This window comes from Sorex fumeus, unplaced genomic scaffold (assembly GCF_029834395.1).
Source record: "Sorex fumeus unplaced genomic scaffold, SorFum_2.1 ptg000039l, whole genome shotgun sequence".
Taxonomy (NCBI): domain Eukaryota; kingdom Metazoa; phylum Chordata; class Mammalia; order Eulipotyphla; family Soricidae; genus Sorex; species Sorex fumeus.
In genome coordinates, this window is record NW_026606096.1 from 9915757 (window position 1) to 9931754 (window position 15998).

At 43.2% G+C, this 15998-nt stretch overlaps 1 protein-coding gene across 1 annotated transcript in view; it reads left to right on the forward strand.

The window, feature by feature from the left end:
* DOCK5 (dedicator of cytokinesis 5) overlaps positions 1 to 15998 on the forward strand; it is a 234346-nt gene that overhangs the window by 117738 nt on the left and 100610 nt on the right. Inside the window, exons 6-10 of the mRNA XM_056118939.1 lie at positions 1422 to 1570; positions 4117 to 4252; positions 6680 to 6837; positions 8520 to 8601; positions 13563 to 13692. Coding sequence (XP_055974914.1) covers positions 1422 to 1570; positions 4117 to 4252; positions 6680 to 6837; positions 8520 to 8601; positions 13563 to 13692 — 655 coding nt within the window. The remainder of the gene's footprint in view (positions 1 to 1421; positions 1571 to 4116; positions 4253 to 6679; positions 6838 to 8519; positions 8602 to 13562; positions 13693 to 15998) is intronic.

The window sequence follows — 15998 nt, forward strand, 5'->3', positions numbered from 1 at the left end:
TTTATATTTTGGGGTTTTGGCCATACGTGATGTGCTCCAGACTTACTCCTGGATATGTGTTCAGTGATCACTCCTTGCTGGTTTGGGGGACCATATGTGGTGGCTGGAATCAAACCCCAGGCTGGCTAGAGCTATATGTCTCCATATAGGGTTAAAGAAAAGCACCCTACCCTCCTGTTGTACCGTCACTCCAGCCCCAACTGTTTTTAAATTATGTATTTGTGCATGTATATATATATACACACATATATATGTACACACAACACATATACACTTGCATGTATTATAAATTAATCCATAATTTGTATAGACTCTAAGTTGTAATTAATGGCTTGGACATCAAGTATTGACTTTTGAAATCATAAAGACACAAATAATTGGTACTAAGTTTAGGTCAGTTACGGGAACTTTTTATTGAATCCAGTATAATGCTTTAATGATTCTAGTTCTAACCATTTTCTGGGGATAAATTTAAAAATAATACTTAAAATTTCATTTCCATGATTTCATACTTCTGAGATTACAGCTTTTTCCTTTATAATTTACTCATGTATTTTCCGAGTGCTGGCTTGGTCTCAGCTACAGTGCAGATGGGTTATGGATACAAAAATTAAAAAGTTCTTTGTGCCAGAGGTACTTAGCATCTTTGCAGGGAATAAAACAAATCAAGAGGGTCCTGAGTTCTGGGTTGCGTGATCAGAATCAATTCTTGGAGTTATGAGTAAGGTTTTGAGGAAGAGACTTTTTTTGCCCTAGTGTACAGCCGGCAGTACTCAGGGGCTATTCCTGACTCTGTGCTCAGGAATGACCCTTAGCTATGCTTAGAGGACCATATGCGGTGCTGGGAATTCAAACCAGAGTTGGTTGCATGCAAGGCAAGTGCCTGACCTCCTGTACAGTCACTCTGGCCCCAGGAAGAAACATTTTAGTTGCGATTAAGTAACTCAAAACTGACATTTATAGAGGTGAAGTGAGACCCAGAGGGGATGAGAATGGGGGTGAGTTTGGAGAAAGCAGAGAAAGTGATTCATGGTGAAAGAAATAAAATGCCGAGAGTCTCACATACAGACCCCATGCATACGGACCTAGTTTTACATGGGAGGTAGAAATACATGTGTGTGTGTGTGTGTGTGTGTGTATGTGTGTGTGAGAGAGTAGAAATGTGTGTACACACACACGTATATAAAATGCAGCTGGGATTGTGATCAGGAGTCAAGATAGGGAGGGATTACAGTGTAATCTGTATCTGGAGAGCAGTGGAAATCACTGGAAGCTTTTCAACAGACAAAAAACATGGTTGGAATTTTAGGGTATGCGTTCCTTTGGCATATTGATGTTAGCACCAGAGACTCCAGTCAAAAGATGTTCTCACCCTATACACACTTTTTTTCTCCTTTGTCGACCCTCTTTCTCCATCTTAGAACAACAAGGTCATACTCTTCCGCCAGCTGCAGCAGATGACCTACAGCCTGATCGAGTGGCGGTCCCAGATCCTTTCTGGAACACTCCCCAAGGATGAGCTGGCAGAACTTAAGAAGAAGGTCACAGCCAAAATTGATCACGGGAACAGGTAAACCAGGGATTACCTTTCACATAGAACTTGGGAAACTAAGATGTAACTTACTGCAAATCTTTGAGTTTGTTGTTGCCAAAGAATGATGCTTTTTGTTCTGTCTTGGAAATATTTAAATTTGTTGGTTAAAAAAAAATAATGCCAATCAGTGTCTTCCATGGCCAGGCCCCAGTGCTTGGGCTCTAATCCCAAGCAGAAAAATCATGAAAAGGAAAGCTAGATCTTGGATGAAAGTGACTGCACTGCTAAGCCAGAAGGGACCAAACATCCCAGACCGTGTTTGCACCCCTGTCAGTCTGTCTTCTCTCTCCATCCTCCCCAATGGAACTGTTGTTTTACAAATTTCTTGGAAGGGTGAAACGTGTTTCCAGTCGATTGATGATTTCTCTGAGAACCCAACTTCTGATGAGCACATTTGTAGGTTCCAGAAAGTGAGGAACTCATGTCTCTCCCCCAGTTCTTTCTATCTTTTAGAAAGATAGACTCCTCCAAGTTGTTTTATGATGATTTATTTTATTAGTTTCATTTCTGAATTTTTCCACTTGTTCATGTGTGATTTTCCCCACTCTCCTTTTTCTTCCTCCATTGTTAGGATATACATGAGACATACTCAAAGGCATCATTCTACCAATTTGAATTTTAGGAACTATCAATTATATTTAGAGGTATCCAGTGTAAACATAGCCTCAATGAATCAGATTCCCTCCCTCCCTTCCTTCCTTCCTTCCTTCCTTCCTTCCTTCCTTCCTTCCTTCCTTCCTTCCATCCTTCGCAGTGCTCAATGCTTACTCCTAGTTCTGTCCTCAGGGATTACTCCTGATAAGCTTTGGTACCAGGTGAGCTGCCAGGTATCAAACCTTGCTTGGCAGGTGTGCAAGGCAAACATCCTACCTGCCGTCCTATCACTCCGGCCCATGTGCTCCTTTCTTAAGGTTAACAATAAACAGCTTCCTTCAGCTACTTGTCCATCCACAGGGCTTTAATCACAGGGAATGCATTGCCAATTATTTAGTGCTGGCGGCTTCCTAAACAGGTCACAAAGGTAGGAAAAGGCAGCTGCCCCTGCCCAGATACTTGCTTCATGTTTTGGGGTCTTGCCATGGTCTCGCATTGGCTTGGAGAGCCTTGGTCTCTGGCAATCTGTTAGCATCCCGCAAACAGCAGGACATGCCTGCTTTCCTGTTCCAGCTCTTTGGAAGCAGCTCAGGAAATAATGTGGCTTTGTCAATGCTTCAGTGACCCCATCTCTGTGCAGCCAGTGAGGCCCTTGCTCCTGAGTCTGGGTGGCCTGTGGGTGTGGCTGCCATAGGAAGGGATTGTTGGATTAAATCATCTGATGGAGATACTATTAAAAAGAAGGAGGGAAAGTAGAAATTTTTGCATCCAAAAAAACTTGGCACATTTTGCTCTTCTCCCTGAGCTTTTGATGCTGTTCGGCTTTCCATTCCCAGATTGCTGGTGTCTGGAATATTCACTGGCACTCAGATGGCAGTTTCCTATTTTCACTAGAGTCCGCAACTAGTTGGAACTAAGCAAAACTTTTCTACTTTTTTTTTTGTGCATGTTGGCATGAAAGCCTAGGTAGGGATTGTGCTGTGCATAGACCATATGGCTTTGGAAAACACTCAGTACTCTACCTTAACAGGGCCAAGTGTTTACTTTGCCAGTTGGTGCAATCAAAGCTAATACTTACAAAGAACATATTGGATATTGGGTATTGCATTATGTGCTTTCTATGCATTATTTCACAAAATTCTCACCACGGTTCTTTACGTGTAGAGAACAGTAATTACTGCTGAGGAAACAAGGCCTTTGAGAAGTTAAAGTGAGTTACTCAAAGTCATCTTGCTAGCAAGTCTTAAAAGCAAGTTTCAAATCCTGGTCTAACAGTGAAGCTCGTGTCATAGTGAGGACTGACTTAATTGTTCTCTGCCGTTAGGCTGAAATTCAGTACTGTTTCCCCAAACCTTTAGGAAAGGTTTGTACCATTCAGAAATAAGTTCACACCCTGAATATGTGTGCCTCCCATCTTTCATAGGTCCTGTGTGAAACAGAGAAGGCTGTAAGAGGCATTGGTTAGGGGCTAGAGCTATAGTCTGATACATAGGCCATTTGCCTGGTGTACAGCTGACCCAAGTTGTTTCCTGGCATCTTCTATGTCCACTGAGTACTTCGAGAAGTGACTTTCTGAGCAGTGTCAGAGTGTGTGGCCTCAAAACAAAACCAGCAAAGAGGCAATGGTTATTAGATAGAGGGATTTGGTTAGAATTCACTCTCGTTTTGCTTTTTCTCTCAAGTTCTCTTGGGACTACATTACTTTGGTAGGTTCTCATACAAGATTGATGAATGTTGTCATAAGCATCTTAGCTTGTTGCTATGTAAAAGGGACAGAAATTGAGAGGAGAAAAGTCATTGACCCGGTCTTACCTGGCTATCCTGCGCCTCCACATTCCAGTCACGCATCCTCAGGGGGTCTTGTCTGGACTCTTGAGTCAAGTCTCTTCCTCTGAGGAGAACTGACTGAACCACGTCTTTCTTTCTAGAATGCTTGGGTTAGATCTGGTAGTGCGTGACGACAATGGGAACATCTTGGACCCGGATGAAACCAGCACCATTGCCCTCTTCAAGGCTCATGAAATAGCCTCAAGAAGGATTGAGGAAAAGATTCAGGAAGAAAAGGTACTGTTCCTCAGATGCGCGGAGTTTTCATCACTGAGTTGCTGGTTTTGCTTTGTTTTCAAATGAGAGCGAGGGAATCATTGAGCACAGAGGTAGAGCATGTGTTTTCCACCCAGGAGACCTGGGTTTGATCCTGGTACTGCAAGGTTCCCTAAGCATTGCCGCTAGGAGCATCCCTGAATGCAGAGCTGGTTATAGCCCCTAAACAGCGCCCACTGTGGCATAAAACTGCACCTGCCATCACTAAAGAGGGAAATATTTGTTTTCTCATTTGAAAAACAGAACAACAACAAAAATGAGGGAGCTATAATCTTCTACCAGAAATATTAAATGTAACAGAGCAAGATGCAGAACTGTGTTTAAAACACTATTTCTTGTGTTTTGAAAAAGACTGAACATACATCTGTGCTTGCATCTGCGTAGACCAGCTCTAAAATAGACAAGAATTTGTTAATTAATGGATTCTGCTGTGAAGGCGGGGTATGAAGGAGGGAGTCTTTTTACGGTGTTCTTTTCCATATTTGTTGCATTTATTATAATTTCAAAAGTAAGTAATATTTATTTTGAGGTAAGATGCCTCAAAAAATTCAGTGGTAATAATTTAAGTAAAAACACAAATGGTAAAGAATGTTTCACCTGGGCCCAGAGTGATAATTCAACAGTTAGGGCATTTGCTTCGTACATAGCTGACCCAGTGTGTCGTATGGTACCCCCATACGGGACATACCATATGGTACCCCCAACCCGCCAGGAGTAAGTCCTGTGCCCTACCCGGTGTGTCACAAAAACAAAAAACAAAACAAGACTATGTCACCCATATTTTTACCACCTAGGTAAAACTATATTGATATTTGGTATATATTCTTTCCCTTTTTTTCTGTTTTGCTGAGTAAATTAAAAGGTTTGTTTTCTATAGCTATTTTTGTTTGTTTGTTTGTTTTGGATGGGGGGGTCACACCTGGCATTGCACAGGGGTTACTCTTGGCTCTGCACACTCAGGAATTACTCCTGTCATTGCTTAGGGGACCATATGGAATGCTGGGAAAAGAATCCAGGTCGGCCACTTGCAAGGCAAACACCCTGTCTGCTGTGCTATTGCTCCAGCCACATTCTTCTTTTTTAAAATCAATCAATTAATTAATTAATTTTATTAGTGAAACACCATGAGGTACAGTTGTAGATTTACAATTTTTTGTGCTTGGGTTTCAATTATACAATGATCAAATACCCATCCCTCCACCAGTGCCCATTTTCTACCACCATGGATAATATCCCTCCCCCCCATCCCACCCTGCCTCTGTGGCAGGGCAATCCCTTGTGTTCTCTCTCTCCTTTTGGGTGTTGTGGTCTGCAAAAGAGGCATTGAGTGGCAAACATGTTCAGTCCATAGTCTACTTTCAACATGCATGTCCCCTCCTGGGAGGATCCTCCAAACACCCTTTATTTGGTGCTCCCTTCTCTCTCTGAGCTGCCTTTTCCCCTAGAATGCCCGGCTGGCCTCTAAGCTATGGAGTAATCCTCCTGGTGTCCAGCCACATTCTTTAGCATTTTTTAAATTTAGTTTTATTAGTTTTTTTTAAATCTAGCACTGTTGTGATAATATTTAGTTGAGTTTCTAAATCAAATAACTAACCTTGCTTGAAAGTGAAACCCTCCAGTGGAATCTCTTATTTACAAAAAAGTTATTCCCCAAATTGGGGGTAATGAACCATGATTTTCTTGCTTTCTATGTAGAGGTCATTCTGAGAGATAAGAACTTTTAAGTTACTGAAACTCTGAGTTATCATCACTTTAATTTTTTTGTTTGTTTATTTTTTGGTTTGGAGGGCTAGGGGGTTGGGTCACACCCAGTGGTGCTCAAGAGGCTGTTTCTGGCTCTGTGCTCAGGAGTGACCCCTGGCAGCACTTAGAGAACCAAATTCCATACTAGGCTTCAAACCAGGATCAGCTGTTTCAGCCTTGTGCAAGGCAGGTGCACTTCTGCACTATCTCCACAGCCTGAGTCATCATTTTGAGATATTATCTGTTGAATTGCTTCGGTTCAAAACCTTGAGCAGGAACCTCTTGATTGTTTGTCCACATACATATCTCTCTCTCTCTCTCTCTCTCTCTCTCTCTTGCTTTTTGGGTCAGACCCGGCGATGCACAGGGGTTACTCCTGGCTCATGCACTCAGGAATTACTCCTGGCGGTGCTCTGGGGACCATATAGATGCTGGGGATCAAACCCGGGTCGGCTGTGAGCAAGGCAATCACTCTACCCACTGTGCTATCGCTTTAGCCCACCCACGTATCACCCTCTCAATAAGAGCATCTCCCCTCTGGGTGGTTATTGATTGATGTATCTCCCATTCATAGGTTAGTGTCTCGCCAGTATTTCCCCATTTTCTCAAACCAACATTCTTTTCTCCTTTCTCCTCTCTGTCCAGTCAATTCTGCAGAACGTGGACCTGCGGGGCCAGTCCATCTTCAGTGCCGTCCACACCTATGGCCTCTATGTGAACTTTAAGAACTTTGTCTGCAACATTGGAGAAGATGCGGAGTTGTTTATGGCCCTCTATGACCCCGACCAGTCTACCTTCATCAGGTCATCTATTTTTAACCTTGAAAAATTCCCAACTTTCACCTCCTTCCTGCCTAAGGAGCTCTTTGCTAGGCTGAGAAGAGACAAGAGAAATAGAATTTCCAGGTCCAAAAAAAAAAAAAAAAGATCTTTGGGGCTACTAAGATTTTATAGTGACTACAGAAGTAAGATCCTAACAGTGTGTGTTCTCCCTCTGTCTTGGTAGTCACAGAAAACTTATCAGAACTTGGTGATGGAATTCAAAGAAGTTGATTAGAAGGATAAGGGAGAGATGAGTTCTCAGAGCACAGAGAAACTTAGGACAGTGAAAGATGCATGTCATTGCCACCAAGAGTGAACCAAACTGTAAATGATGGATTGGGGTTATTATAATGTTCGACATAAGCTCTTTATTGTAACAAAGGTACCACTCCAGTGCAGGATTTTGATATTGGGTAAAACACTCTTCCCCCCCCCCCCAGTGTGTGTGCATGTGTGCGTGCGCGCGTGTGTGTGTATGTGTGTGTGCGTGTGTGTGTGTGTGTGTGTGTGTGTGTGTGTGTGTGTGTGTGTGTGGTTGGGGCAGGAAGTATGTGGGGAATCCTCTGTACTTTCGATTCAATTTTGCTGTGAATAACTACTCTGAGAAGAATTAAGTATAAAAAATTATACCCAGAAATTTCACTGGTGGATTCTTTTCCCCCCTTCAGTGGTCTAACTACTAAGCAGCTTTTAAAAATCACATTGACTTTTGAGAAGATAGTTGAAACTAATCACTGACAATAGTTTGTTTCTAAAGTGGAAGTTATGTTTCATTATGATGTGGAATCTACGGGTTGGATTTGAGATGATTGTTTTAAAATTTTACTATTCTAAAAATTGTTTTAAAATTGTGTTCTTGATTCACTTGAGCCGAAACTCTCGTGTCAAGATTTTGAGATGGGAGCTGGGGAGACAGGGCAGGTTCAGATGCTCTCCTTGCATGCCGCAGCAGTGGTTCAATCCCCAGCTCACGTGGTCCCCCCAACATTCCCGTGAGCAGCCTTGGAAGCCCGTGAGCATCTCTAGGTGGAACCATTGAAGACCCTTACTCTGCACTACCCCTCAGGTGTCTGGGTCATCTCTGGCACCACAGCCTGACTGGAAAGCCTCCTTCTGCCCTCACATTTAACTGGTCAAGAATCGCCCAGAAGGGCCCCTAGACCCCTAGCACTTCTTAGGATATCCCTTCCAAGAGTTGGGGATGGAAGACCCTGGGCAGAATCTGCTGAAGTGTTTGTATCTGTACCTTGACAGTGTCCCTCTGGGGTCTGTACTGAGTGGGACCGGACTGTGGCAGACGCCCATTTCCAAAGCCAAGAGACCAGAGAGTGGCCATTTTTTTGTGCTGCTTTCACTCCTGTCTGATGTAGTTAAATGCTTTTTGTTTCTTTGTTTTTGCGTTACACCCAGCGATGCTCAGGGTTTACCTCAGGCTCTGCTCTCAGGAATTACTCCTGGCAGTACTCTGGGGACCACATGGGATGCCAGGGATCTAAACCAGGTTGACCTCATCCAAGGCAAACGCCCTACCCACTGTACTACTGCTCCAACCCCTTAAATGCATTTTTTATGGGATTTTTCTTGAGACTTTTAAATCTATACTCAGGTCAGCTCCATCTCCAGATACTCACTTACCAAGAATACCTTTTTCCTTCCTTTCCCAGTGAGAACTATTTAATTCGTTGGGGCAGTAACGGAATGCCAAAGGAGATAGAGAAGCTCAATAACCTTCAGGCCGTCTTTACTGTAAGTTCCACCTTCCATTTTGTTTCCTTTGCATATGATATTAACATATGGACATATGGACACAGGAAATAGATGGGTTGTCTATCAGAGAAGGAAAACAAAAAATCATCCTCCAACTCATCATTTACCCCACACATTTTGATGAGGCCTTGTTTAATGCCAGGCACTGATTTGGACACTTAAGATCTATCAGTGGACACGTCAGAGGGGGAAAAAGCACCAATTCTTTTTTTTTTTCCCTTTATTTTATTTTATTTTTTTTTACAGTTGTAGATTTACAATTTTTTGTGCTTTGGTTTCAATTATACAATGATTAGATACCCATCCCTCCACCAGTGCCCATTTTCCACCACCATGGATAATATCCCTCCCACCCCCATCCCCCCATCCCCCCTGTCTCTGTGGCAGGGCAATCCCCTGTGTTCTCTCTCTCCTTTTGGGTGTTGTGGTCTGCAAAAGAGGCATTGAGTGGCAAACATGTTCAGTCCATAGTCTACTTTCGACATGCATCTCCCCTCCTGGGAGGATCCTCCAAACATCCTTTATTTGGAAAAGCACCAATTCTTAAGGTGCTTTTGTGTACAGGAAAGATAGTCATAGTAATCTAATAAATGTGTCAGTTGTATGGAATGTTGGAAGTCCTCTGAGCTTTTGGAGGGGGGGGGGACTGGGAGTGTCTGGGCAGCAGGGTGGTTATTCTCAGATGGAGGGGTGACAGACCAGGCCTGTGAGAGGAATGAGCTTTGCAGATAAAGGGCAAGAGCATTCCCGCTGAGGTTACTGCCAGGTCACCACCAAGAAGAGAATGATCTAGATGTTTCTATTTGCTTCTCTTCATTCCCACCTCCCCTCTGAGGTGGGAGCCACCCTGCTCCATGGACATCGAGACCGAATGTGGCCTGGCCTGGCTAGGCATGCATGGACTTCAGGTCTCTTGGGTGAGGAACTTTCTTGCGGTTCTCTCATCACTTTTGATTAGGATATCAGTGTGTAGAGAAGACACTTTTTTTTTGGTAGTTAATGCTCTACATTTGTTTGTATTCTCAAGATGAGGTGAGAGAACCCGTGAATGAGTTCACATATTTCATTTCTTCAGCACCAGAAGTAATTTGATCACATCTCTAATTATTTCCGTGAAACAGCTGTCTGAAACCTTTCTACTGAATCAAGAATTAGTTTTGTTTGTTTTTGCTCTCCCCAGAGGTGCTCAGAGGCTGCTTTTGGCTTAGATGCTTGGCGGGTGGTTCCTGGGGATGTTTGGGGATCATACTTCCTGGGGTATGGAACCAGGTTTTCTACAGCATAAAAAAAGGACCCCAGACTCTGAGCTGTCTTTCTGGCCTCAACACATGACTTAAAAAAAAAAATTTTTTTTTAAAGTAAGATTGTTTTATTTAAATAAATAAAGAGATTCCTTCACCCCTCTCAGAGATACTCTACATAGAGTATCTCACCCGCACGGCAAAGGCTGGCAAGCTAACCATGGCGTATTCGATATGCCAGATATAGTAACAACAAGTCTCACAATGGAGATGTTACTGGGCCTGCTTGAGCAAATAGATGAACAACAGGAGGACAGTGCTACAGTGCAGTGCTGCTGAGACATGTGAGGAGAAGGACAGAGAGAAAGAGAGAAGCAATATGTATTGAAGAGAGAACAAGGCCTTCTCTAGAGGGAAAAGGCCAAGAATTAACTTTTTTCCTTTCTTTCATTTTTTGGGGGGGCGGGGGTCACACCTGGCAATGCACAGGGGTTACTTCTGGCTCTGCTCCCAGGAATCAGTCCTGGCAGTGCTCCGGGGACCATATAGGATGCTGGGAATCGAACCCAGGTTGGCCGCGTGCAAGGCAAACACCTTACCCACTGTGCTATCACTCCAGCCCCTCTTTCTTTCTCTCTTTCTTTCTCTCTCTCTTTCTTTCTTTCTTTCTTTCTTTCTTTCTTTCTTTCTTTCTTTCTTTCTTTCTATCTTTCTTGCTCTCTCTTGTTCTTTTTCTTTTTCTTTCTTTCTCTCTCGCTCTCTCTTTTTTGTTGTGTTTAAAACAGCTTAGAGATTATGAGAAAGGAAGGCATGTGAGAAAGAATAATATTCATAAGTAAATGCAGGCTTATCTAGCTTGATAATAATAATAATAATAAATAAATAAAAAAAAAAACCTGTCCTCTGCTGTGAGGAGCCTGATTGGTAGATTTCTCCTCTGCTTCCATTTAGTCCCAGAGACCTTTTTCTTTTTGCTTGCACCCCACCCCCCTTTCTGTTTTACTACTTCTATGGCAAGAAAACCATAGTCTAGGGGCTGGAGCGGTAGCACAACGGGTAGGGCGTTTGCCTTGCACGTGGCCAACCTGGGTTCGATTCCCAGCATCCCATATGGTCACCTGAGCACTGCCAGGAGTAATTCCTGAGTGCAGAGCCAGGAGTAACCCCTGAGCATTGCCGGGTGTGACCCAAAAAGCAAAAAAAAAAAAAACCAAAAAAAAACAAAAAAAAAAAGAAAACCATAGCCTATGGTAAGTGACAAAGGAAGTGAATAAGAAGTGGTCCCAATTACTATTCACTCAATTATGCATTCATTCTTATTATTAATTCCTTGAATTTACATTCTATCTCCACGGCAGATGTGGGCCCCTTGCTCTTCTTGCACTGACCTATCTTTAGCTTCACTGCCTGGTAAATGTACAGAAAACCAAGCAAGATAAAACAAGAAAACAGCTTAGGACACTCAGCTGAAACCTTACACCAACACACAGCATTTCCTCAACTTCCAGAAACTTGAAAGTCCTCAATTTGTTTGCTTTCCCCTAAAACAAAAAAGTATTTCTCGATGTATACATTTAATGGAGAAAAACAAACTGCATATTGAAAAGGTACTGGTAAGATAGCTCAGAGTCGATTATTCCCTGCTTCAATTCCAGGTGCCAGACAGTCTCGCTGGCACCACCGAGTGTAGCCCTGGTAGTCTCTAGTTACCATTGAGAAGATTTAAACAAAGCAGGGGCCAGATAGATAGTTCAGTAGGTGGTGCTTGCCTGCATGCTGCAGACCTGGGTTGGATTGCTAGCACCCCATTTGTCCCTTGAGCCCACCAGGAGTCATCCCTGATATTAGAGCCAGGAGTAAGTGCTGAGTACCACTGGGTGTGGCCCCAAATCACCCAGGTTTACTTTGTGCAAGGAAAGTGTCCTGTCCCCATTGCAATATCTCTCTGGTTTCTCTAATTGGGAATATTTTTTTCTGGGGGAGGGAGCCACATGTGGCGATGTTCAGGGGTTATTCCTGGCTCTGCACTTAGGAATTATTGCTGGTGGTGCTCAGTGCCATATGGGATGCTGAGGATTTGAACACAAGTGCAAGGCAAGCTCCCTACCCTCTGTACTATCTCTCCAGCCCCTCTAGTTGATAACATTTTAGAAAGGCTGACATCTGTCCTCCACCCCACCCACCACCTTTTGCCAATCTCACACCAAATAGGATCATCTTGTATATAACTATCATGGCCACCTTTTTCTGCTAAGTAATGTCATTAAGTATCCTACAAAAAAAATTCATACATAATTACTACATATTATTAAATAAAATGAGTGAGCCACACTTTATTTCCAGTCACCTGGGTTCTTTATTTTTCTACTAGCAGAAGTCTTACAAAGCCATTCAAGTTTGACATACCATTGGCATACATCCCTATTTTGGAGACTTGAATTAACTAAGTTACAGAGCTGATTTTGGAATTTTTAATTGAGAAAGTTATTTTTGATTCAGTGATGAGGCCTTGGACAGCTGTTACATGAAAATAATTAGATATAATTCAGTTATGCCTGGTGTTAAAGTCGGCGAGATATGTGAGCTCATTCATGAGTTTTCTTACCTAATCCTGAGAATACAAACTAGAGCCACAGAGGTATATCATCTGTACGTGTCTTCACTCATTAGCATACACCCAGGAACTCTCAACGGAGACCGCTCATGAAACTTGCATAATTATAGTATGCAATACATGTAAATTTCTGAGCTGCAGTTGCCTCATAGGATTATTTGGAAGATGAAATGGAATATCTCCAGTGTGTGTGGACGCCCATTCCATGTCACTGTCATGCAGCTTTTAATTTCATTTGACAGCAAAGTGAATCTTGTACTCATCTAGCTATGTCCTGGCAGGATATAAAGCTACAGTGACAGGCAGTGCCTGTTTTTTTGCACGGCCTGCTAAAACAGATAGAATCGAGACTTAAGATGGATTATGAACTGGTTCGTAAATTTGAAGGCATTCCTGGGTAATACAAAAATTCTTTTATGTGTGCAAGAGTGACAGTACAGCAGGTAGGGTGTTTGCCTTGCACGTGTCTGGCCAGGTTCAAGCTCTGGCACCCGATATGGTCCCCTAACCCTGCCAGGAGTGACTCCTGAGTGCAGAGCCATATACCCTGAGATGACTGGGTTCCCCCTTACCCCCCAAATAATTCCTTTTTGGGATACAAAGTCCTTTTTCATTTTTTCTCTGTTATCCTGCTAGTTTTGTTTTATTTTGGGGACCACACCTGATGATGCTCAGACTTTGCCCCTGACTCTGCTCTCCGAATCACTCCTGGTGGTGATCTGGCCCTGACCATGCTAGTTTTGGGAGGAATGTGGGGAAAGGGAATGTTGCTGGCATTTTGGTGTCAGGAAATACAGTCGAACTGGTACTAGTTTCAGAATTGTAGGTGACAGGGCGGCACAGCATCAGCTCCTTTTTTTTTTTTTTTTTTTTTTTTTTGCTCTTGGGGTCACACACAGCGATGCACAGGGGTTACTCCTGACTCATGCACTCAGGAATTAATCCTGGCAGTGCTTGGGAAACCATATGGGATGCTGGGAATCGAACCCGGGTTGACTGCGTGCAGGGTAAATGCTCTACTCTCTGTGCTATTGCTCTAGCCCCGCATCAGCTTCTTTTGTGTGCTACTCTCTGCCTCCCTGTAGGATCTCAGCAGCACGGACCTCATCCGGCCCCGCATCAGCCTTGTGTGCCAGATCGTCCGCGTGGGCCACATGGAGCTAAAGGAGGGGAAAAAGCACACCTGTGGACTCCGAAGACCTTTTGGGGTGGCAGGTGAGAAAGGACTCAGACTCAAATGGAAAGTTGTGTGGTCGGTGTGGAAAACAGTGTGACTGGTTCTCAGAAAACTGCACGTAGAAGAATTATCTGGCGATCCTTCTGCTGGTGTGTGTCCAATGAAACTGAAAGCAGGTCTTCAGATGTTCAGATTCCCAGAAGCATCATTTACAATAACTCAAAGGTAGAAGCACCTAAATGTCCACTGATGGATGAATGGATATGCAGTAATATAATAACAATAACATATCAGTATATAATGACAATACAGTGAAATACTATTCAGCATATAGGCACAGAAAAGCAAATGCTAAATGATTCTACTTACAAGAGGAGCATGAGTAGTTAAATTTATAGAGACAGAAAGTAGAAGAATAATTGCCAGGGGCTGGGGTGTGTGTGTGTGTGTGTGTGTGTGTGTGTGTGTGTGTGTGTAGAGGGCTGGAGATTTAGTGTTTAATTGGTACCCAGTGTTAATGTGAAAAATGGTTAGGAGATAGATGCTACAACAATGTGAATGTCTTTTAAAAAGTATCCTTTATGCTGCTGAACTGTACATTTAAAAATGATCCATATGGGGGCTGGAGTGATAGTACAGTGGGTATGGCATTTGCCTTGCATGCAGCCAACCAGGGTTTGATTCCCAGCATCCCATATGGTCCCCTGAGCACCACCAGGAGTGATTCCTGAGTGAAGAGCCAGGCGTAACCCCTGTGCATCGCCGGGTGTGACCCCCCCAAAAGAAGATCCATTTGGCAAATTTTATGTTGTTTTGACACACACACACGCATGCACACACTCACACATTAAATTATAAAATGAGAAAGAGGAAGGGAGAAGGAAGACCAGCACTAGTCCAGTGTGCTGTCAGTATGAGACACAGCGGATGCTCCTGCGAGCCAGAGGATCCTGGTCCTCTATTTCTGCTCAGTGCTCAGCACAGCATCCTACATACATTAGGGCCTCACTTATAATTACTGGCCTCCTCCCTTCCTACAGCCACATAGTAATTCTTGTGCAATAGAATTCTCTCTTGAGAGTAGGAAATGTAATTTGGGAATAGCATATTGTTTTTGTTTCCTTTTTAATTAAAGAACTGTGATTTACAAAGTTATTGATCGTTGAGTTTTAGGCCTATAATATTTCACTACCAGTGCCATCACCAGTGTCAATGGCCCTCCACCAGTGTTCCCATATTCCCTCCCCAGCCCTCCCACCCCATCCCCACCTGTCAACTTGACAGGCACATGACAGAGTTTCAGTGGTTGCAGCTTAGATGTCATGTTTTCAGTTATTAATAACTTTTATATAGGGTCCTTGGCTTAAAACTAACCTACAACCTTCCACAAGCCCGGTAGTGGGTTAAATGATGTTAAATCTCTGTAGTTCTAGTAAATGATGTAACAAATCTTGATTTTATATTCACATCTTGTTCACTAAGACATTTTGACAGCTATCAATGAAATGTCATGATGTGCTCCCGGAACACAGGTTGGGAAACTCCATGTTCGCAGGCTTGACCTTGTGGTCCTTTGTATAATGAGCTGCCTCTTGTGCCCCTGAGACTCTGTGTCACACATTCCTGAACAGTCACACCCTTTTAAACTTGCTGCTCACGGTGACCAGAGGGAACATGTCTTCCAGGCAGAGAAGTCAAGTGAAAGGAAAGGAGCCATTTAGCCAGCTATGTGGCAGTGTGTTTACTCTTCCAAAAGCATTTAAGGTATATTTGTTCAAAATGGGCCAAATGGGCCAAAGAGAGTCCAGCATCAAGTCTGAGGGTTGAGGGTGTGTGTGTGTGTGTGTGTGTGTGTGTGTGTAGAGTATCAGGAAGAGTGGGAATACAGAGGGCAGTAAATTAGAAGTAGTTAAGGCCATTTACCAGTGAAATATCTGTTTTAGTCAACTGTACATTTTGCAATATTTTTCTAAACTACTTCCTTGTCACATCTGCTATAGACTGGGAGTGAGGCTTTCTGATTCTCCCCCTCCACACCCTAGAGATTTCTTTGAGGAATTCAGCTAGCTATTGTATCACTGTCTTCCCAGCCAATTTTGTTGTTCTGACTAGATGTTTGGGGTTCCTTGTGAAAGCTCCTAGATGACTTTCAGTGTTGTTGGCTCTGCCTGTCCTCTGGCCGTAATATAGAGTTCTGAGACTTCTTACTGCCATGGCTGCCTTTGTGAGTTTTTGGTGTGGAGTAGGTGATAGGAGCCAGGGTTCAGTTATTATTAGTACAGTGTGGTTGGGGCCAGTTAAGCCACTTCAGTGTGCTGACTCACTGCATTTCCTGTGAAGTCTC